Source organism: Erythrolamprus reginae, chromosome 4 (genome assembly GCF_031021105.1).
Source record: "Erythrolamprus reginae isolate rEryReg1 chromosome 4, rEryReg1.hap1, whole genome shotgun sequence".
NCBI lineage: Eukaryota > Metazoa > Chordata > Lepidosauria > Squamata > Dipsadidae > Erythrolamprus > Erythrolamprus reginae.
Genome location: NC_091953.1, coordinates 41,866,555 through 41,893,163, shown reverse-complemented (window position 1 = coordinate 41,893,163; position 26,609 = coordinate 41,866,555). Strand labels below are relative to the sequence as shown.

Here is a 26,609-nt window from a genome sequence, read left to right as displayed (position 1 = left end):
TATTCCTTTTATTATTTTTATTCTAATTTTTACTGATATGTCTCTTGATTAAAAATAACAATTTCTACATTTGCCTGCCTGCTTGCCAAAAATCAAGATGCAAAGGCTATACAGGTGAGTCAGAGGAATTGTCTTGGAATTCTTATAAACATGTTACTTTTCTGTGATTCATTAACAAACCAACTTGTTTCTGATATTTGTGTAGACCTGAAAAAAAGTTTTTGGGTTTACATCCTGTCTAATTGTGATTATGGAACTCAAAGCACTTTGTTTTCTAAGCAATGTCATCTCCAATCACTGCTTATTCAGACTTCCTGGGCTTCTGCATATTTGTGGTTATATGCCTGACATATAGTCATTCAGCCCCACTTCTCCCAAAACAGGAAAAACGTGGTGATTTTTCTAAATAGATTCCTTTATTGTTCTACACCTATAGACAGAATCTTGCCATAGTAAAGCACTGTCCTATTTACACAAGCCTATACTCAAAAGAATTTTCAGGAAGGTAGCTCTTCCTCTCATATATACTATCTGAACTGAGCTGTCTCTTACTGTTCTGCAATGCACTTTCTTTTTCTTGATAATCCAGACCAATACAATCCACCAGTATCATTATTATTATTATTATTATTATTATTATTAATTGGATTTGTATGCCGCCCCTCTCTGCAGACTCGGGGCGGTTAACAACAGTGATAAAAAACAGCATGTAACAATCCAATACTAAACAACTAAAAAAAACCTTATTATAAAACCAAACATACATACAAACATACCATGCGTAAATTGTAAGGCCTAGGGGGAAAGAATATCTCAGTTCCCCCATGCCTGACGGCAGAGGTAGGTTTTAAGAAGCTTACAAAAGGCAAGGAGGGTGGGGGGAATTCTAATCTCTGGGGGGAGTTGGTTCCAAAGGGCTGGGGCCGCCACAGAGAATGCTCTTCCCCTGGGTCCCGCCAAACGACATTGTTTAGTTGACGGGACCCGGAGAAGGCCCACTCTGTGGGACCTAACTGGTAGCTGGGATTCGTGCAGAATAAACATTCTTCTGTTTATTGGTCATTGAGATATGATACTACTGTATATCATATGAACTGCATCAGAAAAAAAGTGTGGGTTGATACACTCATCAAAAATTTATTTGGTGATGGTTTTTGTATATATAAGAAACAACAAATAATTGATGCACATAGGTAGTCCTCAACCTATATTATAAATAGGACTGGAATTTCAGTAGTAAATGATACAATAATTAAATTAATATTTACATAGCCAGGCCCAATTTTCTTACTATTATTACTTCAGTTGTTAACAAATCACATGATTGTTATATGAATCCGGTTTCCTCAGTTGACTTTGCTTGTTGGTGCAAAGGTTGCAAATTGTGATCACATGACTACAACCTGCTGCAACTGTTATAAATGCATGCCGGTTGCCAGGTGCCCAAATTGTGGGTGATGTGATTGTAAAAACTTTGATGAAGGATCATAAGTCACTTTTTATTATGCCATCATAACTTTGAAGTGTCAATAATGGCTCAAGGATGAATCAAGGATTACCTATAGGGTATTGAGCTATCGCTCCAATTTTTGGGATTTCTATCAAATTCATTATTTTGTTACATTGAACATTCACATATTAACAACATGCAATGTGGAATAGAGAAAAAAGAGCAGGGGAGGGATTTATCAGGAAATTAAAGAAAAAAAGGTTCAAGCCAACTAAATCTAAAATGAACTCTGAATTCTGAGATTTCAGCAGCATCCAGCATCTGTTCCGAAGAAATTGACCTTCGTTTTCAGCATAATTACAAAGTTCTATATTCAATTCAAAAATTGACTACTGCTAGGCATCTTAAGGAAAATAATATCAAAACCAAGATGAAAGCATATGAAAATCAGAAGATGAATCAAACCAAGAAATATTCAACAAAATCCTAATTCCCATTTCCATAATTGCTGATAGAATACAATGAACACATAGTAAAAATTATTCATGCTTAATTAAATAATTATTCAGTGTAAAAAGGTATGTTTTAAAAAAAATTTAAACGAAAACATCCAAATTGCTTTTTAATTTTTTTTTATACAATCTGTTTTTTACATAGTAATTGGACAACATATGGATGCTTTTAGCTTTCTTTTAAGCTATTTGTTAGTTTATGTAGTGATGGATCCATTCATAAAATGCTGTGACCTTAGTATAAACTCCAGGGCGGTTTCTTCGAGCACATCCTTCACCCCAGCTGACAATGCCTGTAAGGTACCATCTGTTTCCTCTTCCTAAACAGGCTAATGGTCCTCCAGAATCACCCTAAAAGGAAAGGCGGAAGTCTTGTTATTAGAAAAAGAAATAGTTTCATTATATTCTAAACATAGTGACATTTAATTTTGTATTATTCACTAATAGAATGGGAAATTCTACTGAAGATTACATCATCCAACTTCCCGAACAATGAGCTGTCAAACTCCCAACCGTGGTCATGCCCACATCCATTTTAGCAAAGGGAGGGAAAGTTGTGATATGTCATGTGATGCTGCCGTGATGACATGAGTTTGACCCCTGATCAAACCCGTGATGACCCCTGCCTTACAGCATTCTGGCAGATACCTAGCAAGGAACAGCCTGTTCCACAGGCAGTTTGTTATACTAAACTGCTCTCAGCATTACGAATTTGCAGTTTCTAAAGTTAGGCTTAAAATTACTTTTATTTTCTATTTTTATCCATTAGCTCTGGATGAAAATAAAAGCCACTAGTGGCTTTTGAAACAACAGAAAGTAACAAACAAATAAATCCTTTGTTCATTTTTGGTCCAATTGCTTTTCAGATCTTTGAAGACCATCTTTTCACATTTTCACCGCACAGTCAAGATTAATAAACACAGGCCTTACAACCATTTCTCATCTAATTTTGTTTCTGGTTTTTCACAATCCTGTTGTTTTACACAGGCAGTCCAGCTTCTCAGTGCTGATCTCAAAAATTGATCAAATATTTCAAAAATAATCTTCTTGATACACAAGAAAAGTATTGATCCTGATGACTTAATTCTATTCACATAGACTGAAATTTCAAGTGTCTAACTTTCTAGTGCAGTAGTAAGCAAAGTTGGCTCTTCTATGACGTGGAGTTCAACTCCCAGAATTCCTGAGCTAGCATGATTGGCTCAGGAATTCTAGGAGTTGAAATCTACAAGTCATAGAATAGCCAATTTTGCCTACCCCTGTTCTAATGTATAATATTTCACTTATTTCTATAATGACCAACATCTTATATTTAGATGGGAACTGACTATGTAATTTTCCAAATTTTGTAAAATTAGGAAAACATTTTGCAGCAGAGCCGGAATAACGACGCAGACACAGAGCTGGATTTAAAACTGGGTCATTTTTATTAATTAAAATTAATTAATATTTAATTAATTTAATTCAACCTAACATGGACCCACGGAGGTCAACTGAATTACTTCCGGAGCGGAAATGACATCACAAAAACTTCCGGGGCAACTATGGGCATAGCTCCATGCTGATCCGGGTGAAGGGGCCGCGCCCTCACCTGGATCCCAACCATGCCATGCATGTGGGAGGTCTCGCTGTCCAACCCCTTAAAGGTGATTGGAATGGGCGAGACCCAAAGGCAGGTTCTCCCCAAATTGCTCAGATCGAATTAAAGGCACCATGAGCATTTATACTTAACTAACATAATATTGCTGAGCTTATTCATCATATTTTAACTTCTACTAATACAACTCTTTTAGGCAAATGTTACTAAAAGACAAGTCAGAGAACTTATGTTGTCTTCCTTTCCTTACAAAACACATATATGAAAGTATTCTTTGATCATTTCATTTAAAGAGCTGTCATATAAATCATGTTTTGTTTCTACAGTCTTGTTTTTGGCTTTACCTGACATGCATCAGTACCACCATTCAGATTCCCAGCACATAGCATTTGAGATGTAATTAGATGATCATAAAGTTTGTTGCAAACACTTTGGTTAATGATTTTCACTTTGGCTTCTTGTAATGTTTTTGTAAGCTGACCTAAATAGAAACATTGTGTAAGTATAGTATTTGCTCTGCCATCCTTTGCAAGTGATAGGTAGAATAAATTAACTAGGCATTAAATCTGCCTGTTGAAAGAGAATAGAAGTATCCAAGGCATGTCCAATATGTTTCTACAATGGTAAAACCAAAAATGGAACATTCCAAAAGGTAAGGAACATCTACCATTTTTTATGTGCCTCTGAAACATCAAAAGTTGAAATTGCTACTTGAAAGTTAGATTGCCACTTGTACCAATTTTTTAAAAAGGGAGGTGGGAATTGATAATAGATCACTGATACTGATTATTGTGATCTAGAATATATTTAAAAGTGGTTGGTGGCCTTTCTTGACTCCCCTGGAATGATATTATAGTTTGTTTAAATTGAAGAATATTTTTGTAACATAAATTATAATGAACCTGTCAAGATCTGGCCTATATCTTTGAAATTTTACTAGCTCATATGTTGCATTCTTTTAGGGTAATTTATATAGCAATTGGTATATTAAATAAATTGTACGTATCTTCAAACTGAAAGATACATCTTCCAACTGGTATAAGTAATGTAATATTAAGAACTTTATGAAATTAAACCTCTCCGTCAGCTAAGGATATGTTTTCAGAATTGCAGCAGATTTTCTTTAATCTTATCAAATTTAATTAGATCCATAGCATTATAGCTGCAATTGATTTTCACAGCAACTGACAGTACAACAGTACAACGGTACAACATATTAGGGATACTTGCAATTTGAAATGAACATACTATTTTCTTCTACAGCTCCCCAGCCAGTTACATAGCAGACAGTTCCATAAATAAATACTCTAGGACTGCTCAGTAAACAAACGGGTTGTACCAGCTCAGTGAAAAATACCGGTGCCTCCATTTCCAAGAGCGCAATGTCATAATCTGAGACGTATCGGTCATAATTTGGATGGACTATTATCCTTTTGATTGATCTCATTACTGCTTGATTATTATGGTATTTATTTATGCTTTTGATACCCATATATGCTGTCCATCCAGATGCTATGGAGTATCTGAAAAACAAAGATTGCAATTCTCCTAGTAAATGTTGTCATCAATGGGATTTAGGAAACATGACTTTATTTTATAGCAAGCCCTGTCCTGTGGAACACCTTTCTCCTGGGATCTAGCAGGGCTTCACCCTTTTAATCTTCCAGGAAGTTGTTAAGATTGGCATTAGGTAAGGTTGGAACCTGGGAATTATATAGATTAATAGATGGAAATGATGTTATGTATTGAATGTATATAATTGTGTGAAGCCCTACTAAAGTGAAACTAACCTTTAGATGATCCTCACTGTTAACTCCTACTGTTTCAGATTGGAGTTAACAGTTAGCTAACACCAATTTAATTTTTAATTAATTGGATTTCTTGTTGTGTTGTTTATATATCATGTGAGGCTCCCCGAGTCTTTGAAGAAGGGCGGCATACATAGAAACATAGAAACATAGAAGTCTGACGGCAGAAAAAGACCTCATGGTCCATCTAGACTTATACTATTTTCTGTATTTTATCTTAGGATGGATATATGTTTATCCCAGGCATGTTTAAATTCAGTTACTGTGGATTTATCTACCACGTCTGCTGGAAGTTTGTTCCAAGGATCTACTACTCTTTCAGTAAAATAATATTTTCTCATGTTGCTTTTGATCTTTCCCCTTGTTCTTGTGTTCACTTTCCTATTAAAAACACTTCCCTCCTGGACCTTATTTAAATGTTTCGATCATGTCTCCCCTTTTCCTTCTGTCCTCCAGACTATACAGATTGAGTTCATTAAGTCTTTCCTGATACGTTTTATGCTTAAGACCTTCCGCCATTCTTGTACAAATCTAATAAATAATAATAACAAAAATCATTGAGTCTTCCCAGTTTAGCCATTTTGAGAAGACCACTGTGGTGCTGGTTAATGCCTGTCCTACCGCAAGTGAAGCTGGACTGTGTATCTTACTGGCACACCAAGACTTTTTACACAGTCTGACACCCAGTTATTTCAGGGTACCTCCAGTGTGGCTTACTAGCAGGTGGGGGTGAGGCTAGTCTTGCTGGGGCTTTGTTACCCAGCCTATTACCAAGAGACTTCAGTCTCTTGGTTAGCAGTAGCTCTCTCCTTTGCAGCATTCCACCTTCATTGCCACTATTGTGTACTGGGCTTCAGTAGGCAAGAACTAGAACAGTATAGTTACAATGGCATTTATTGACTCAAAACTGAAATTGAGGAACAGCAGGCAAATGCCTCTAAGTTATACTCTTGGCCCACAGGGACTTAACAGATCATAATGATTAAAAAACTCACTCAAATATGAATGTTCAAAGTTTCCCTCCAAAACAGTTGGAACTAACAGTGAGGGTCATCTAAAGGTTAGTTTCACTTTAGCAGGACTTAACACAACTTAACACAGGTTAAGCCTCTGGGTTTTCTCATTTTGCTTATTTTTATTGTTTGTGGTTTTATTATCGGCACAGCCTCCTGCCACATAGCTCCAAGTGACAGATAAGGTCCCACAGGGTTGGCCTTCTCCATGTCCCATTGACCAGACAGTGTTGGCTGGTGGGACCGCAGGGAAAGGGCCTTCTCTGTGGCAGCTCTGGCTCTCTGGAACCAGCTGCTCCCTGAGGTCCATGTTGCCCCCACCTTACTGGCCTTCCGGAAGGCCCTGAAGACCTGGCTTTGCTGGCAGGCCTGGGGCGGCCATTAATATGTCATCTTGATCCGGCCACTAAGGATATTTTTTCAATGGGTTTTAGACTGATTTATATTGGGGGTTTTTTATAGTTTGTATGCTGCACAGAGTCCGGAAAGAGTTGGGAGGGTCTATAACTAACTAACTAACTAACTAACTAACTAACTAACTAACTAACTAACTAACTAACTAACTAACTAACTAACTAACTGACAAATAAATAAATAATTTATTGCTGTGAACTGCCACATGTCAGTTTCCTTTTAATTTTTGTTTAAAATAAAGAGTGAGACAGGGAATAGGCAGATACTGTATGAATTTGATGCCTATGAGCTAAACTATACTTAAACAAACATACACAGGCTGGATGTCTATTATCAGTGATATATGCTTTGCATTACATAATGCATACCTTATAAACTCGGAGTCTTGAAAGCAATGTGCAGCTGATACCAACCACCGATTCGAAATTACAGAGGCTCCACATATATGGCCAGATGTTCCCAGTTGTAAGCTTGCTTGCCAAGGCCACTTTCCAGGCCTTGATTCTTCACCACCAACAATTCTGAATTTCGTTATCTGACTCCTTCCACATGCTAAAAGAGAGGTGCTTTCTATGAATTTTGCAATATGATCCTGAACACATACAGACTTCAACTTATATCCCCTCAAAAAAAAAAAATAGAACTCCCCCATCATGGTTACAACTCCTTTCAGATGAATCACACATGAATTACATACCACAATTTGTTTCATCGAATCCATCTTCACAATCTCTTATACCATCACATTCTGGATTTAATTTTTTGGGACATTTCCCATTTAGACATTTATATGAATGAGGTAGACATCTTTTATGTGCTGAAAAGATGAAATGACCAGTGAAAAAATGGTGAGGGTTGGGTTTTTTGTCCCTCCGCCCAGTTTAGATTTCTGCTCTACATTTCTTCCAGGGGATTAGGGTGGTACTTTAGCCCTTTATCCTTATGACTGTTGCATCATTGTGGAGTGAAGCAAGAGTCATGTTTCATGACAGCTTCCAACAAGCAGAGAGTCAATGGAACAGCCATCAGTAAAATCACAAGTTGTAGTTACCTGTACATGATATCTTCCTAAACAACTACGTCACTTAGTGACATAGTTGCCAGTCCCAGTTGTGTCATTTGACAAGGACTATCTATATTGTTTATGCCGGACCCCAGAAAAAAATTGGCATAAAAAAATGTAAATCTACAATTAGACATGACCTGGGTTCAGATTTAATACATTTATAATTTTAATAAAACACGCAATTATTTTTTTTAAATAAAACCAAGCACGGTTCTTTCTTGGAAGGGAGTTATGACTTATGCTCAACCTTATGTCCACTTTTGGCTTTTATGTCACATGTGAACTTATTACAGATAGTCCTCCACTTATGACCACAATTGAATACAACATTTCTGTTCTTAAGTGAAACATTTGTTAAGTGAGTTTTGCCCTATTTTATGACTTTTCTTGCCATAGTTGTTCAGTGTATCACCAAAGTTAGTAACACAATTGTTAAGTGAATCCGGTTTCCCAATTGACTTGGCTTGTCAATAGGTCAAGGAAGGTGATCACTTGACCCAAGGCATAAAAATACTGCCAACAGTCATAAATATGAATCAGTTCCCAAGCCTCTTAATCTTGATCACATGATCATAAGGATGCTCCAATTGTCATATCTAAAGCAGGCAGGGTTGTCGCCGCCCCGAGTCTTCGGACAGGGGCGGCATACAAATCTAATAAATTATTATTATTATTATTATTATTGTCATTATTATCATTATCATTATTACTATCACCGCTACCTGTGTGCTACATGTATAACTTTGGGTCTCTGACATGCACATGCATCCCAGTGAGATTTTGCTTTTGCACATGCACAGGAAGAAAAAGCTTACAAGGGAATGTTTGTGCATCTGGGATTTTGGTGATGTTTTTTGCTTCTACACATGCGCAGAAGCAAATAATCACTGAAAACACACATGCATCTCTTTCCAAGATTTTGCTTCCTGCATATGTAGGGACACGCGCACACGCCAGAGACCTGAAGCTGCATGCCCGGCTCTAGCTTTATACTGGTGCGGTGTCCTCATCCGTACCGGTAGAAACCCGATCCTGGTCCAAAGCTTGAGGAGGGCAAAAATTGGCCCAACGGGCCTATTGGAAATCTGGAGGCTTTAGTGAGCCCTGTGCACATTTGTAGGAGGGAAAGCAGGGAGGGTTGTGTGCACATTCACAGGGGGATTATGGGTATGGGCACGCGCATGCATGCTATCACACACACGCACATGTGCGCCCTTTTGGCACCCAAGCAAAAAAAGGTTTGCCATTATTATTATTATTATTATTATTATTATTATTATTATTATTATTTATTAGATTTGTATGCCACCCCTCTCCGTAGACTCGGGGCGGCTCACAACAAAGACAATGTAAGAACAAATCCAATTATTTTTAAAAACACTAAAAACCCCATTATTAAAAGCAAACATACACACAAACATACCATGTATAAACTGCATAGGCCCGGGGGAGATATCTCAGTTCCCCCATGCCTGACGGCAGAGATGGGTTTTAAGAACTTTACGAAAGGCAAGGAGGGTGGAGGCAGTTCTAATCTCTGGGTGGAGCTGGTTCCAGAGGGTCGGGGCCGCCACGAGAAGGCTCTTCTCCTGGGTCCCGCCAAACGACATTGTTTAGTCGACGGGACCCGGAGAAGGCCAACTCTGTGGGACCTAACCGGTCGCTGGGATTCGTGCGGCAGAAGGCGGTCCCGGAGATATTCTGGTCCGATGCCATGAAGGGCTTTATAGGTCATAACCAACACTTTGAATTGTGACTGGAAATTGATCGGCAACCAATGCAGACTGCGGAGTGTTGGTGTGACATGGGCATATTTAGGGAAGCCCATGATTGCTCTCGTAGCTGCATTCTGCAGGTTCTGAAGTTTCCGAACACTTTTCAAAGGTAACCCCATGTAGAGAGCATTACAGTAGTCGAACTGGGCATGAGTGACTGTGAGCAGTGAGTCCCAGTCCAGATAGGGCCGCAACTGGTGCACCAGGCGAACCTGGGCAAACGCTTTACTGACCTAGGCGTTCTGTTTAATTTCATAAGCCTTTTAAGAATCCAAGTTGTTTATGTAATAGAAGTAACCAAAGAAATCATTTTATTTTGGCAAAAATGCCAACATAGGGGCCTAATAAACGTACTACCTTCCTAAAATATTGAGTTAAGAATTTTTATTTTATGTAGCGCTGATTTTGCCTTTTTTGTTCAAAAGTTTTATACAAAGCAAAGCTCTATTATATGAAGAATTGCTAACATTTGTCAAGAAAGGTAATGGTAACGTTTCCAAGCTGAGTTTGGCCTCATTAATTTTAGGTTGTTTTTGTTAATAACAGTATGGAAGTGGTTTCTCATCAGTGAGTTTGTTAGTTGTTTGAACATTCCAGCTTAGCCAGCACTTCTGTACCTCCCGATATCTTTCGTCCAAATGCTGGCCAGAAATAACTTTAATTAGCTTCAGGGATAGCTAGGTAGATATCAATGACTAGTCAATATTTGACAAAACTAAATATTAACATTTTTTATTTGTATTAATAAAATTTAGAGATTTACCATAGGAATCTAATAGTTACCTGTATCTAACCCAGAAAATACCAAGCAATATTTAAAATGTTAAATTTAGCTTATAAACAACTTACCACAATCCACTTCATCGCTTCCATCTGTGCAGTCATTCCATCCATCACATTTACTATTTAAAGGAACGCATGATCGGTCAGAACATTTAAACTGCCTTGGACAAGCTAAAAGAACATAATGTTTAAGACTATTGCAGTTGTGAAAAACATTGTATAACAGACCAATCTAATCACCATATGATGCTGGTTGTGCAGAATATATTTTTTATCAATCTGTGACATTTTTTTAAAAAAAATTCTATCTTGAAAGGCCTAAATTTTTCAAATAAAAAATGTTTTGAATATGGAAGCAAGTTTCTCAAAGTCTTTTCAGAGTTTTTCTTTATCTTTTATACATAATGAATAGTAACAGTTTTCATAAGAGAAATAATAATATGATTTGAAATACAGATAGTCCTTGAGTTATAACAATTCATTTAGACACCATTCAAAGTTACAACAGCATTGAAAAAACTGACATGACCATTTTTTACACATGACCATGCATGCCCATGTTCACATTGTCAACTGGCTGATATTTATAATGGTTTCAGGGTACCAGGATCGTGTGACCATCTTTTGCAACTTTTCATAAAGTCAATGGGGAAGACAGACTCACTTAGCAACCACTGTAGTAATTTAACAACTGCAGTGATTCAATTAACAACTGTGGCAAGAAAGATGTAACATGGGGGAAAAACTCACTTAACAAATGTCTGTTAGCAAACTAACATTTTGGGCTCAATTGTGGTTGTAAGTCAAGGACTACCTATATAATTAATCTTTAAGCTTATGAAATATAAGATAATATTAATTAATATAAGTTAATAATAATACAGAAATTAAACTTAATGAATCTTTAAACATTTTCACAAAGTTGCACCCTTTTGTTAATAACAGGAAAGTAACACTTACGATCTGTATGGCTGAAAGCTCTAAATTCTATATAAAAACCTCTGTGTGTGACCAGTTCATCAGAATGGAAGCTAATTGAAATGGAATAGCCATATTCCTTGACTCTGTTTTCTTCTGCAATAGCTTTGCAGTATCTGGAAAGAATATATTTTAAGTAAAATTGGAGATATATCATTTTAACAGGTTAAATTATTATATTTACTATTCATTATTATGACTTGCCATTTTGACATCTCCCAATTTAGGATACCACACAGAAGAATATTTCCCTAACTTCAGCTTAAGGATGATCAAACTTTGCTCAAACTGTACTGCTTTGGTGGGGACCATTGAGTTGACATGGTAGGGGCTGCCCAAATTCTTCTGGCCACTTTTTTGTAGTGGTATGGAAAGGATTTATGTTATCCTAAAGAATAGCCTATCCATCCAAGTGTGTGTTTATATATTTCAGAGGTGGAATTCAACAGGTTCTGACCAGTTCTGGACAACTGGTAGCGGAAAATTTTATTAGTTCGGAGAAGAACCGATAAATACCGCTTCTTACTGGCCTCAGCCCTATCTATTCTCTGCCTCCTGAGTCCCAGCTGATTGGGAGAAAATGGGGAGTGGGGTGGGAATGGAGATTTTACAGTATCCCTCCCCTGCTATGCCCACCAAGTCACGCCCACCAAGCCTCACTCGCTATTATTTTGTTTTTAGGTTTGTTTATATCCTTTATTATTCTATGGGTTCCACACATTAAGATAATTTTAAAAGCGGTCAATTATTTCTCTGTTTTATTTTTAAATACTTCATGAAAAGAATAAAAGCAATGTATTAAATAAAGGCTTCACTGTAGGGCTGTAGTTCACCTTACTCCGTCAATGGCCAGCCAATCTTTATCACATTTCTTGGATCCAGGAGATTGTTCCTGAATTTGTATTACAATAATTTTTAACATCAATCTGTATCCAGGGAGTGGAGCCTAAGATTTTTTTTTTCAAAAAGAAAAGAATTTTTAAAACAAAAATTTGAAAATGACATTTGTTACAAGGTTTATCAAACATTATGTATCATTTCTATACTGCAGAGAAACAATTGCTATGCTGGTTTATTAAGAATCCCATTGACATCAGTGGGTCTTACGATGTAGTTACTGAATACAAGACTGAAACCTGATGTTTCTTTTGGTCAGCATAGGTGTGTAATCTCCATTCATCCATTAACTCACGCACTCTAAAACCTGTTCAGCATTCATCAAAAGTTATCATTCACGAGATTCTTTCTCAATACAGTACTTACGAACTTAATTCGTTCTGTGACCAGGTTCTTAAGTAGAAAAAATTATCAGAAGAAGCAATTTTTCCCATAGGAATCAATTTAAAAGCAAATAATGTGTGTGATTGGGGAAACCACAGGGAGGGTGGAGACCCTGTTTCCTCCCGGGAGATTCCTAGAGAAGCCCCACAGAGGCTTCTCCCCGCCTTTTCCAGCTCTGTTTCCTCCCAGGAGATTCCCTGCATTTTCCGGTTACAGTTTCGGAGGCTCGGGTTTGTAAGTGGAAAATGATTCTTGAGAAGAAACAAAAAAATCTTGAACACCTGGTTCTTATCTAGAAAAGTTCATAAGTAGAGGCGTTTGTATGTTGAGGTACCATTGTATTTGTTGTAAAAAGCATTTACTATTTTAGGTTTCCTTGCTACTTAGTAAGAATACAAATACAGTGGTACCTCGGTACTCAACCACAGTTCGTTCCAGAAGTGTGGTCGAGAACCGAATTTATTTATCCCATAGGAAATAATGGAAATGGATTTAATTGGTTCCCAGCCCCTGTTAACTCGCTGGGAACCAACTAAATCTATTTTCTTTATTTCCAATGGGATAAATAAATTCGCTACTCCAAGCTGCAGGAAAGGTGGGGACTGCTGCAATCCCGGCAGCTTTGGGGGGCTCTTTTCCTCATTGCTTCCTTTTATTACCTGTAAGCAGCTTCAAAAACTTTCTCCTTCCCTGTGGCTGCAACAGCGGCGGCTTCCCTTCCAGTAGCAAGAGCGCCGCGAAGTCACGTAATGAAGGGAAGCTGCTGGAGCGGCAGCAACTGCTGAGATGGCTCCGGCGGCTTCCCTTCATCACGTGACGTTCCCGGCGCTGTTGCTACTGGAAGGGAAGCCGCCGCTGTTGCAGCCACAGGGAAGGAGAAAGTTTTTGAAGGTGCTTACAGGTAATAAGAGGAAGCAATGAGGAAAGGAGCCCCCAGAAGCTGCCAAGATTGCAGCAGCCCCCACCCTTCCTGCAGCTTGGAGCTCTTAGAGAGCTCCTCAGCCCCCTGAAGCTGCCGGGATTACATTTCGGATAATGAACAAAATTTTCTCTGTCTGTTCGGTATCTGAATTTTTGTTCAGATACCGAAGCAAATTTTTGCCGGAAATTTTGTTCGTTATCCGAAATGTACGAGAAAGGAAGCGTTCGAGTACCGAGGTACCACTGTACTACAAAATAATAGTCATTTGGGATATCCATCAGTCCGTGTCAGACACTGTGAAATTTGTGTCACAGTGCAATAAATTGAACGTAGGTTTATGAAAAGAGATGGTTCATATACTAAGCCATAATATGGTTGGTTATTGTTTAATTAGCATGATATGCATACCCAACTACTTTTGTATTTGTTTCTTGGGATGAGCTTCCATGACTATTGCTATATTTAAATATAGCACCAATTTTTATTTTCTCATATGAGCTTGCCTTCTAATCAGCTACAGGTAATCCTTGAGTTATGACCATTTGTTCATTAACTATTCATACAAGAAGGACTTAACCAGGTTGCAACTGTACATCATCATCCTGCAGTCGTGTAATTGCCATATGAAACCTTCCCTGCCTGATTCCCACAAGCAATGTCAATGTGGAAGCCAGCAGGAAATGGCAGAAGTTACTCATGTAAGTCACTCCCACTGCTTTTTCTCACAAGGAGACCTACTACAGAGTATGAAATCCTAGGAATCTCATACGCCATAGCACCCTCTCACATACACACACTCTCTATTGTAAGCTGGTCCACAGCACTCTCTAACGCCTGTGGCCCGCAAAATCCTGCCTCCATTTCCTCAGTGCCTGCCCATGGCCCTTGCTGGCTTGCTGGCTATAAGAAAGAGTACATACCCTGATAACCCAGTGGCAGTCAATGTTTGGTGGATAGTAACTAGGATAATAAGGTGAAATTATACTCCCATTCCAGGAAACATACCAACCACCACAAACTAAGGGAAGAAAAAAAACAATACAACAGTTTATTCATATTTCTCCAAGTGCTTAGATGAAATCCATCTTTCAACGTTGTAGTTCCTTTTATCTATAATAGTACGCAAGGCAGAAAAAAAGATATAAAAAGTTGCAAGACAAAAGAATGAAAATAATTTTAAAAGAATACTCATTCTTGAATTCCCTCACCTTAGGTTTAGTTTCAGCACACCCCCCCAACAAATTTCATTAATTTTATTTCAATCACACCATTTTGATAAACGCTGTATGCCGCACAAATCCTAGCGACCAGTTAGGTACCACAGAGTTGGCCTTCTCCGGGTCCCATCAACGAAACAATGTCGTCTGGCAGGACCCAGGGGAAGAGCCTTCTCTGTGGCAGCCCTGACCCCTGGAACCAACTCCCCCCAGAGATTAGGATTGCCCCCAGCCTCCTTGCCTTTCGCAAACTCCATAAAACCCACCTCTGCCACCAGGCATGGGGAAATTGATTGGTTTTTTATATTAGGGTTTTAAATTGTTTTTAACTATTGGATTTGTATTGTTCTGTTGCTGTGAGCCGCCCCGAGTCTTCGGAGAGGGGCAGCATACAAATCTAATAAATAAATAAATAAATAAAATGGGTTCACATTTTCTCCTTTTCATTTAAATCAATTTGCTTTTTGGCTACACATTTTTCTATCTTCATTTTCATTTTTAAAGTGGTTGTTTCTTATATACATTTCTTTTTATCATCCACAGCTTCTTTCCCTTTATCATCCACTACGTATCCTCCATCTTTTTTTCATATTGCCCAGTTCTAGACATTCCAGAGACATCATGCCATACAATGCTTTTCATTCTATTCCAGACACCTACTAGGTCATTTTTCATTTCTTTCATTTTCCATTTGTTTTGTTGTGTATTAATTTCTTGTGCAATACCTTTTCAGAAAGATTTGTACTTGTTTCCTGGAATTCCCCTATTGTAGATTATCTTCATTTCCTTCCTTCGTGATATACTCTTGAGGCTGACAAAAAAATATGCGTGTTCTACAAACCCTGTCTATCAAAGCCATGTAGGCCTCACTGTTTTTCCTCAGTTTTTGATAATAAACAATAACTCATGATTTTACATTTATATCCATTTTTTACCTTGTATATGCATGACTAGGCATTTTATTAAATTACATAAATGATACACATAAAGCTTTATTACTCAACAGGTATTTTTTCCATTCATTTTTAGGTTTCCATTCAAATGATGTCATGATTTCTAATGTCCTTTATTCATTTTATTCTCACCCAATATTATCAACTAGAATATTTTCCCCTGGATCATATTAATTCAGAATGTTATCCAATAGTTACCAAAACTTACCAACTGCCCTCGGAGAGCCACACAGTCTCCACCCTCCTGGCCTTCCGAAAAGCCATAAAAACTTGGCTTTGCTGGCAAGCCTGGGGCCGATGAGCTGTACCATCTAGCTCCGACTATGGATAGGAATGATTTATTTTGGGGTTTTAAACTATTATTATATTCTTTTAAAATGTTATACACCGCCCAGAGTCAGCCCATATTCTGACAGGAGTTGGGTGGCTTATAAATCAATTAAATTAAATTAAATTAATTATCTGGTTGTTCAATTATTACCATTCAATAGAATGTAACATGCAACTATTATTTATTTATGGATTCCTGCTTTCATGCCTATTGCAATACCTATATATAAGTCCCAATTTTTATTTTCTGGCAAACACTTTACATTCTTTAATTCATAATTAAATCTACACTTACACTTTCCTATGTATAATCATGAACTCTTTTTCATTCATTCAATTAATTAATGCATGTTCTATATCATTTACTCCTCTTACATTCCAAGTTGCAATCTTCTGTATGCCATGGCCATCGACAGATAGGCCCATAGATACTGACTACTGAAACCATCACATTATTAGTCCCTTAAAATCTTCATAAAACTTTTTTGGGAAGATATAAAAATTGTAGACTAAGTTAATAACCTTAGTTGTATCTGTGCCATGTGCAGAATTCTGTGCCAATGTTAAGAATATTATAAAGCCCTACATGGCATCAGACCAGATTACCTGCAGGACCGCCTTCTGCTGCATGAGTCCCAGTAACTAGTTAGATTCCACAGAGTCAGCCTTCTCCAAATCCTGTCAACCAGACAATGTTGCTTGGCGGGACCTAGGGAAAGAGTGTTCTCGGTGGGGGCCCCGACCCTCTGGAATCAGCTCCCCCCAGAGATTCGTACTGCCCCCATCCTCCTCGCCTTCCATAAGAGTCTAAAGACTCATCTATGCCACCAGGTGTGGAACTATTAGACCCTAGCCCCCTGGCCAATGAGCGTAGGCATGTTTGCTGTTCGAACGGAAATGAGTGGTTTTTAAATGTTATTAGGGTTTTTAAAGTAATTAGTTGAATTAATTGGATTTTTATATTTATTTATTTATTTGTTTGTTTGTTTGTTTATTTATTAGATTTGTATGCCACCCCTCTCCATAGACTAAATATATATTTATATTGTATATTGTCTTTTCATATGTTGTAAGCCGCCCCGAGTCGTTGGAGAGGGGCGGCATATAAATCCAATAATTAATTAATTAATTATCAATCAGTTTTGTCATACAATCTATTATAGACATGGTGCTCTTCATATCTCATCAATTGGAGGTAGTAGCAATGTACTAATATGTTAAAGGATCATATTCAAGATGTCCTAAATCAACCAAGGAAAAAAATGATTTTCACATATTCATAATTTTGAATGGAACATCAATAATCATTTATAAACATCAGAGAATTAATAGAAGTTCTTATAACTAGATACCAATTTTAGGAATAGCCTGGAAATATGCTTTCAATATATTGCTCCTTTGTCGTCGATCCAGTGAAAAAGTGACCAGCATTACATTACTGGATGAAGTTAAATGTATAAATGGAGGTTTCCAGGCTCCTGACATTCCACACCATCTGAAATACAAATTGGGAAATAATAATAAGATATAATTCTTTACATATTTTCTAAAATCAAAAAAGATTTTGTATAATAATATACCTATAGAATTATATAGCTGTTTGTCATAATCAGCTGTTTGTCATAATATATATTGAATGTCATTTCCTACAATTTTCAGTTAGCTGACCAAATTTTTATTAATTCACCAATTTTCTTCCACCAAAAAAAAAATCCAGGAGTGTATGCATATGTTTGTGTAATAGCAAGTTGAGTGCTTATTCTAGAAATGAGGGATTTTTATTTTTTATTTTTTGCTACCTATGAATACCCTCCAAGATTCCTTAATTAGCACTGTCAGAATCTGACTATCCTGCACATTACACAGGCATGGGATTTGTCTTTTCATTGTGCCTATTTAAAAATATTCTTTAATATATTCCCTACCTGGTAATGATCTTGTTCTGCAGTGGAAGAAGAAAATCATACGCAGATAGCCTGTGCGTTGCACAACTCCCGGGAACCACATCATATGATGTTACAACTACCAATCTCACAACACATTCAGATGGAACGCGTAGCCTCCATTGATAAAAAGATTTCTTGGGATTCAACAGAGTTAATGTCCTATTATTACCAGGCTTCGCATACAGGTCAAAGGCTGCTGGTAGACAAAACCAAAACAAATCAGTGGCTGAAAGCAAGGAAGAATGAAAGATAAATTAATCCCAACCCTATGCTGCAGATTCCAGAGAACAGGAACATTTACATTTGAAAAGGCAACCTTGTCTATTTCATCAGACAGGGCAGTGTATGCTGTGAGGCAGTACTATGTTTTTATCCCATAAAGTTGTCCCTTTGGGGATAGGACTGAGACATAAAGACTGTGAAAAGAGATCTTTTTTCACGTATCTGATTTATGACTGGGAGATCTGAAATGCTAGAAGGAATCTAGCATCTTTCACAATGCTGTACAATGCAAACGCATTCTAAACTTATCAGCCAATGTTGTCTCTAAGTGAAAGTATATAGTTAAGTGGAGACTGCTTGAATCAATCTTTTTGGTACTACAAATTCAAAATCTTGTTGAGAAGTAAATTATGACGGTAACTATTAAAGATGTGCTTGGGGGGGGGGTTAATGTTAAATTTACTGCTATTAATAAATCATTTGTTGATAGCTGATCTTTTAAATTTTAATATCCATTGCTCTTTAAAAAATGGGATAAGGTCACTCCTACCATTTTTATGCATGAAGAATCAAGGTTGCCTCTAATAAACGGAATTTCATTAAATTAAATTAACTCAAAACTGCATCCTATCAGTAAAACTTGTTAGAACAAACAATCTAGTTTTTAGTCATTCAGTTGCCAAGGTCATGATGTATGCAGTTGTTAGTATTGAGTAATACCTGTTATCACATATCATCTAATTAATTACAGAATCCTAGATGAACAAAACAACTCAGAAGAAATTTGCTACTATCATGCCATAACCTTTTAGCAACATGCCTCAACAACGCATGGCAGCAATTCTCAAGGGAAAAGGAAATTCTGGTTCTTATCATTATGGGGGATGGGCTGATTGAAGCAAAGAACGCTGCCCTCTTTGATCTCTTCAGATGGCATATATGAAGATAAGGGCTTTGGGAACCAAGCCACAGTTGCTGACCTCACTTTTCAGAGGCGCCATCAGATAAAAACTAGACTAAAAGTAAATTTTTCCTTTCAGTGGAACAAGCAGAAATGCCATCAAACACATCATAGTTGAAGTTTCACAGTTCTGAAGTAAATGAGCAAGTAATTCTCACATTCCCTTTCTCCAATACTTAAAGAGCCAATCAAAAACCCATCTTCACTAAGCATGCCATACATTTTTATACATGTGTCTATAATTAATTTTTCTGTAACAACATTGCCAAAAAAGCATTAAGAATTGTTAATCTAATCTTACGTAGCTTCTTCTCCAAAAACACTGAACTTCACCCAGGGCTTACAAAACTTTTGTCAGACCAATTCTAGAATACAGCTCACCTATATGGAACCCGCATTGCATATCAGACATAAATACTATCGAGAGAGTCCAGAAATATTTCACAAGAAGAGTCCTTCACTCCTCCTCTCGCAACAAAACACCTTACTCCACCAGACTTGAAATACTGTGATTAGACAATTTACAGCTACGTTGCCTCCGATCCGATCTAACAGTAGTGCATAAAATCATATAACAAAATGTCCTTCCTGTTAGTGACTACTCCACCTTCAACTGCAACAACACACGAGCACGTAATAGATTCAAACTTAATGTAAACCGCTCCAAACTAGATTGCAAAAAATACGACTTCAGCAATAGAGTGATCAACGCCTGGAATACATTACCAGACTCTTCCCCAAACCCCAAAATTTTAAATCTCAGATTGTCTGCAGTTGACCTCTCCCCTTTTCTAAGAGGTTTGTAAGGGGCGTGCATAAGTGCACCATAGTGCCTACCGTCCCTGTCCTACCGTCCCATTTTCTTTTCTTTTTATCATTACTTTCTACTTATGTTATGCTTAAACAAACTAAAATCCTATACTTGTTCGACAAAATAAATAAACAAATAAACATGACTAATTCCTACTGTGGTCTACCTTAAAGTAGAAGAGAGAGTGTATCTAGCCAACTGGTAAGATTAAATTGGTCTGGATTCATTCTATTAGTGTCATCTTTCAAGATCCAGGAAGTGTATCACAAAGCCCATTATTGGAACAAGCTGGCATTTTGTTCTTGATTTTGATTTAGTTTTTATTATTTTGTTTCTGGTTTTTCATATTGCACTTTATTAGTAAAATGAGCTATTCAAATCGTTTGGAGTTGGATGGTACCTAAACTAAACTTAAATCAAACAATGCATCTCATGAAGTAGACAAGGCCATTGGAGCTGTGAGTTCCGCCACCTGTTTACTGGATCCGTGTCCCTCCTGGCTGGTTTCGGCCAGCAGGGAGTTGACACAGAGCTGGGTCCAGGAGATTGTCAACGCTTCTTTGAGGAGGGGGTCCTTTCCGGATCCCTACAAGGAGGCACTTGTGTGCCCCCTCCTCAAGAAGCCTTCCCTGGAGCCAGCCGTACTTAATAACTATCACCCAGTCTCCAACTTTCCCTTTATGGGGAAGGTTGTTGAGAAGGCGGTGGCGCTCCAGCTCCAGCGGTCCTTGGAAGAAGCTGATTATCTAGGTCCTCAACAGTTGGGTTTCAGGCCCGGTTACAGCACAGAAACTGCTTTGGTCACATTGATGGATGATCTCTGGCGGGCCCGGGACAGGGATTTATCCTCTGTCCTGGTGCTCCTTGACCTCTCAGTGGCGTTAGATACCATCGACCATGGTATCCTTCTGCGCCGGCTGGAGGAGTTGGGAGTGGGAGGCACTGTTCTTCAGTGGATCTCCTCCTACCTCTCCGGTCGGTTGCAGTCGATGTTAGTGGGGGGTCAGAGGTCAACCCTGAGGTCTCTCCCTTGTGGGGTGCCTCAGGGGTCAGTCCTTCCCCCCTGCTATTTAATATCTATATCAAACTGCTGGGTGAGATCATCCAAGGGCATGGGGTGACGTATCATCAGTACGTGGATGATACTCAGCTTTACATCTCCACCCCATGTCCAGTCAATGAAGCAGTGGAGGTGATGTGCCGATGTCTGGAGGCTGTTGGGGCCTAGATGGGCGTCAACAGACTCAAACTCAACCCTGATAAGACGGAGTGCCTGTGGGTTTTGCCTCCCAAGGACAACTCCATCTATCTGTCTGTCCATTACCCTGGGGGGGAATTATTGACCCCCTCAGAGAGGCTCCGCAACTTGGGCGCCCTCCTCGATCCACAGCTCCCATTAGAGAAACATCTTTTAGCTGTGGCGAGGGGGGCATTTGCCCAGGTTCGCCTGGTGCACCAGTTGCGGCCCTATCTGGACCGGGAGTCACTGCTCACAGTCACTCATGCCCTCATCACCTCGAGGTTCAACTATTGTAACACTCTCTACATGGGGCTACCTTTGAAAAGTGTTCGGAAACTTCAGATTGTGCAGAATGCAGCTGCGAGAGCAATCATGGGCTTTCCTAAGTATGCCCATGTTACTCCAACACTCCGCAGTCTGCATTGGTTGCCGATCAGTTTCCGGTCACAATTCAAAGTGTTGGTTATGACCTATAAAGCCCTTCATGGCACCGGACCAGGATATCTGCGAGACCGCCTTCTGCCGCACGAATCCCAGTGGGCGGTTAGGTCCCACGGAGTTGGTTTTCTCCTGGTCCCGTCGACTAAACAATGTCGTCTGGCGGGACCCAGGGGAAGAGCCTTCTCTGTGGTGGCTCCAACCCTCTGGAATCAACTCCCCCCAGAGATTAGGACTGCCCCCACCCTCCTTGCCTTTCGTAAACTCCTTAAAACCCACTTCTGTTGTCAGGCTTTTGGGAACTGAGAAATCCCCCCCCCTTGCCTATGTAGTTTTGTGCATGATATGATTGTGTGGATGTAATTTATCTATTGGTTTTTTTTCCTTTTTAGACTTTTTAATGTAAAACTGTTATTTTAGATTTTAATTATTAGATTTGTTACCATGTATTGTTTTTATCACTGTTGTGAGCCGCCCCGAGTCTACGGAGAGGGGCGGCATACAAATCTAATAAATTATTATTATTATTATTATTATTATTATTATTATTATTATTATTATTCAAGCACTTGAAATATTATTAAACAGTTCCTATTCTTTGCAATACGTTTTGGACTAAATAGTTCCCTAGCCTTCAAATTCAGCTCAAGACAAGGGTAAAAACTACTTTCATTCCTTTTTCAAGTCTCAAGGGGTCAGGATAGAATAGCCCTTACCTGATTTCAGCATTGTGTCATAGGCCATAGAATTAGGTTCTGAAACACAAGAGGATAAATGCTATCATAATAGTTATATATATGCAGGCCTAAACATTTCTGAATTTTATTTTGTTTTAAATCACCTTACCAAAAAGCTCCACGGTAATTATATCAAAATCTTCTAACAGAAATGTTTCAACAGTGTTATTCGCTATTGCAGATATTTTTTTAACACTGATTTGCTTCTGATATGCTGAGGATAGGTTTTTGATAGGAAGTACAAAATTTGTGGGGGCCCAAAATGTGCTCCAGTAATATGCTCTAGCACCACTTTCTCCATCACTGGAAGAAGATAACAAAATAAGCTTTGTTTCAAATGTGCAGATTTTACTTGAACATACATCTGTGCCCTTTGGTAGAGGTCAGAGGACTGCAGTTGGTTTCTAAATGGTCTCATAGAGGAGTATATCAACATAGACATAATCAGGAGAAATAAATATAGTTAATAAAAGCAAACAGATAGATATTTATTTATTTATTTATTTATTTATCTATTTATTTATTAGATTTGTATGCCGCCCCTCCAAAACTTGGGGCGGCTAACAACAATAAAAAGACAATGTAAACAAATCTAATATTTAAAATAATCTAAAAAACCCCAATTTAAAAAAAACCACTCATACATACAAGCATACCATGTATACATTCTATAAGTCTAAGGGGAAGTGAAATTTCAATTCCCCCATGCCTGACGACAGAGGTGGGTTTTAAGGAGCCTGCGAAAGGCAAGGAGGGTGGGGGCAACTCTGATATCTGGGGGGAGCTGGTTCCAGAGGGTTGGGGCCACCACAGAGAAGGCTCTTCTCCTCGGTCCCACCAAACGACATTGCTTAGTCGACGGGACCCAGAGAAGGCCAACTCTGTGGGACCTAACCGGTCGCTGGGATTCGTGCAGCAGAAGGCGGTCCCGGAGATAGCTCTCGACTTATTACTATAATGGAATATGGAATTTTCATTATACATCATGATGATTATAAGTCAAGACATTCATATGACCAACCCAGTTTATAACCTTTTATTGTGGTAGTCATTAAACAAACACTACAATCACACAGACAATGCATGGTGCATTCACATGGGCAACCTTTCCCACAAACCAGCCCAAATTGCAGTCAATTGCCTGGAGGGTGTTGCCCTGGTCACAACTCTAGAACTGGGTTGTAAGTACATTGGGAATTTGGGAAGTTCTCAATAACTTCAGATAGCCACTAAGCAACAGTCATAAGATAATCACACTTGGTAAAATAAACAAGGAGATGGGAGAGTTCCATATCCTTAGAACAATGCAAGAACAAATTCATAATTTAATTTGGATTCTTTGCACTATTTCATATTTATCATTTTTATCAAAGTAGCATTTTTTTAACTTAATCTTAAAAGTTTGTTATTTTTAAAGATATTCTACTAATCTTAAATTTTGGCAAAATATAATCTAAATAAAGTTCCTTTCTGATAGTATTCTACCCTTTTGAACATGATCCCCTGAGGTCATGAGTAGAAAATAAGTAGACATAACTGATAATATTTTATTTATGAAAGTTTATATAGTTTAAGGATGACTTACCTGAAAGCAGCAATAACAGATTTCAAGTAATAATTGCCTATAGCAGAAGACCCGTATATTTCTGCAAACTGACAGTTAAACAGTTAGAAAGCTAAATATAAAGAACAAGGGAAAAATTATTAAGTCCTGCATAATTGTATCGCTGTTGTTGTTTATTTCCAGCCTCCAGCCCCCAAATATAGTGGATTAGACATAGAATCACGGATGATTTGACATAAATTTATATTAAAGTGATATCTTTTGTAAGGTGACATAAAGCTGTTTCATTACCAAGTAGACATGACTAAATCAGTATAAATTTCAGTATAAATTTCAGTTACTGATTCATTCAAAGGGATTCTGTGTTATTCATGCACAAAACAGCTTTGAGGCTCACAACCAGTTCCTCTGGGAAACGCAAACTAACAGAAAGTGCTTTGTGCTTTCAAACCTTTTTCTGTTAACAAAGGGCCAGAAAAGTATATTGATCTCACTAATAAAATTAAATTTGGAAAAAGAGCAAGAAAGCCAGTATTATTGTACTGAAGAAGAAATAAAAATGAATGTGTGTTTGTGACTGTTTTTGTTGTAAAAATAAAATCATAAGACAAAACTCCACAAACAGGTAAAAAATATGAATATAATTTTTGACATAAAGAAGGAGCTACAATTGTGGTTTATTTTAATAATATATGCAGAGCGTTTTGTCATTAGAGTGAAGTTATTGTATAGAATATTGTCTGCATTAATGATACTTAGAATTAAAATTACATAGATTACAGTCCATTTCACCAGAATTACTCTTTTTTACAAATGAAAGTATTATGAAACAGATGCTAGGTTATAAGAATTCTTTAAGAAATAAGCTTATATTGTATCATACCAGCCTTTTAACAGTTAAAAATATGCTGCCATTTCAGACTCATCAATATGACATCCTTGCCACCAATAAAAATAGAACTAGTGGACCATTTTTCCCTCAAAGTTTGCAGTTTAGAGCAGTCTTCTGTCTATATTTAATGATTCACTGAAAGTTCAATTTCTAACAATTTCTAATTTAAATTTTTCTGCTTTAAATCTATCACATACAGCATATTAATACAGTGGAACCCCGACATAAGAGCTGCTCTACTTAAGAGCAACTCGAGATAAGAGCTGGGAGGGGAGAGATATTTTTGTTCTACTTACAAGCCCAAATTCGAGATACAAGCGCCAAGGAGCTGTCTCCTGAAGCCAAACGCTAACTTCCGCGTTCGGCTTCAGGAGACAGCTGCGAAGCGGCGCACGTGTTTTAAAAGGTTGCAGCCGGCCTGGGGGGCTCGGGGGGGGTGCTTGCAGCTTTCTTTCTTGCTCTTTTTCTTTCTCTCTTTTACCTTCCCTTCCTCTATTTCTTCTTTTCTTTCTCCTTCCCACCTTCTTCCCTCCCTCCCTCCCTTCACTCATTCCTCTCTTACTCTCCCCTTTCATAAGTTTCCTTGCTTCCTTCCTCTGTTCCTGTCCCTTCCCCGTTTCTTTCTTTCTTTCTTTCTTTCTTTCTTTCTTTCTTTCTTTCTTTCTTGCTCTTTTTCTTTCTCTCTTTTACCTTCCCTTCCTCTATTTCTTCTTTTCTTTCTCCTTCCCACCTTTTTCCCTCCCTCCCTCCCTTCACTCATTCCTCTCTTACTCTCCCCTTTCATAAGTTTCCTTGCTTCCTTCCTCTGTTCCTGTCCCTTCCCTCTTTCCTTCCTTCCTTCCCACCCTCCGTCCATTCATTCACCCATTCCTCTCTTGATCGCTTAAAGCCGGTCCCTGGTGCAAAAAGGGTTGGGGACCTCTGTCCTACAGGATTGGGTGGCAGAGAAGTTGAACATATGTAAATTTAAAAGTTTAAGAAAGTTTACAAGTTAAGTGAAAGAAACTTCATTATTCATTTATATGTACATGTACATTTCTTCATTAAAAACATGTCTTTCTGCATAATTTAGACTAACTTTGTGAGTTTTTTGAGGGCTGGAACCAATTAAAATTATTTACATTAATTCCTATGGGGAAAAGTCGTTCGAGATAAGAGCTGCTCGACTTAAGAGCCCAGGTCCGGAACGAATTAAACTCGTATCTCGAGGTACCACTGTATGTGCTTTCAAACATTTTAAAAAATATTATAAATACAGTAAAAATAGAGCTATTAAATGAACTACAAAGCAAAATAAAATTCTTTTATATTTTCCATAACCAAACTTACATAATTCTGTAGTGCTTCAGCTTGCAATATAAATGCACGAGACTTGGGATTCATGAGGTCGTTTGTATAAGTCAGGTTAGGAATTTCAATACTTCCACCAATATAGAAGTAAGAGAAAGTTGGAGCTGAAAGCATAGAATCCCATATTGATAAACAATCAAAATATTCAAGAGTGAATGAGGAAAATTGTCAGTGAATGTACTTAAGATTAAAATGTGGATAATATTTTGCTGAAATTAAGATGTTTTCTTACATTCATTGTGTTAAAGAGGGCTTTCTAAATATATTTAGTTTTGTTTAAATTGAAAAGATTAGAAAAAGTTGTGGGAAATTCATAACCAATTATCAATATTTAATTACTTAGGCTGTT

At 38.0% G+C, this 26,609-nt stretch overlaps 1 protein-coding gene across 1 annotated transcript; it reads right to left on the bottom strand.

The window, feature by feature from the left end:
* Positions 1 to 2,110: 2,110 nt before the first annotated feature.
* On the bottom strand, positions 2,111 to 26,293 carry LOC139167125 (suppressor of tumorigenicity 14 protein homolog). Its single transcript, XM_070751545.1, has 15 exons — positions 26,240 to 26,293; positions 24,040 to 24,107; positions 22,564 to 22,757; positions 22,434 to 22,472; positions 18,025 to 18,271; positions 17,452 to 17,594; positions 14,520 to 14,617; positions 12,230 to 12,342; positions 11,379 to 11,512; positions 10,485 to 10,589; positions 7,492 to 7,611; positions 7,163 to 7,346; positions 4,808 to 5,082; positions 3,904 to 4,040; positions 2,111 to 2,313 (listed from the first exon to the last, which is right to left on the bottom strand). The coding sequence occupies exons 1-15, from the start codon at positions 26,291 to 26,293 to the stop codon at positions 2,155 to 2,157; spliced, it is 2,070 nt and encodes a 689-aa protein (XP_070607646.1). The 3' UTR covers positions 2,111 to 2,154.
* Between the last annotated feature and the right edge of the window lie 316 nt (positions 26,294 to 26,609).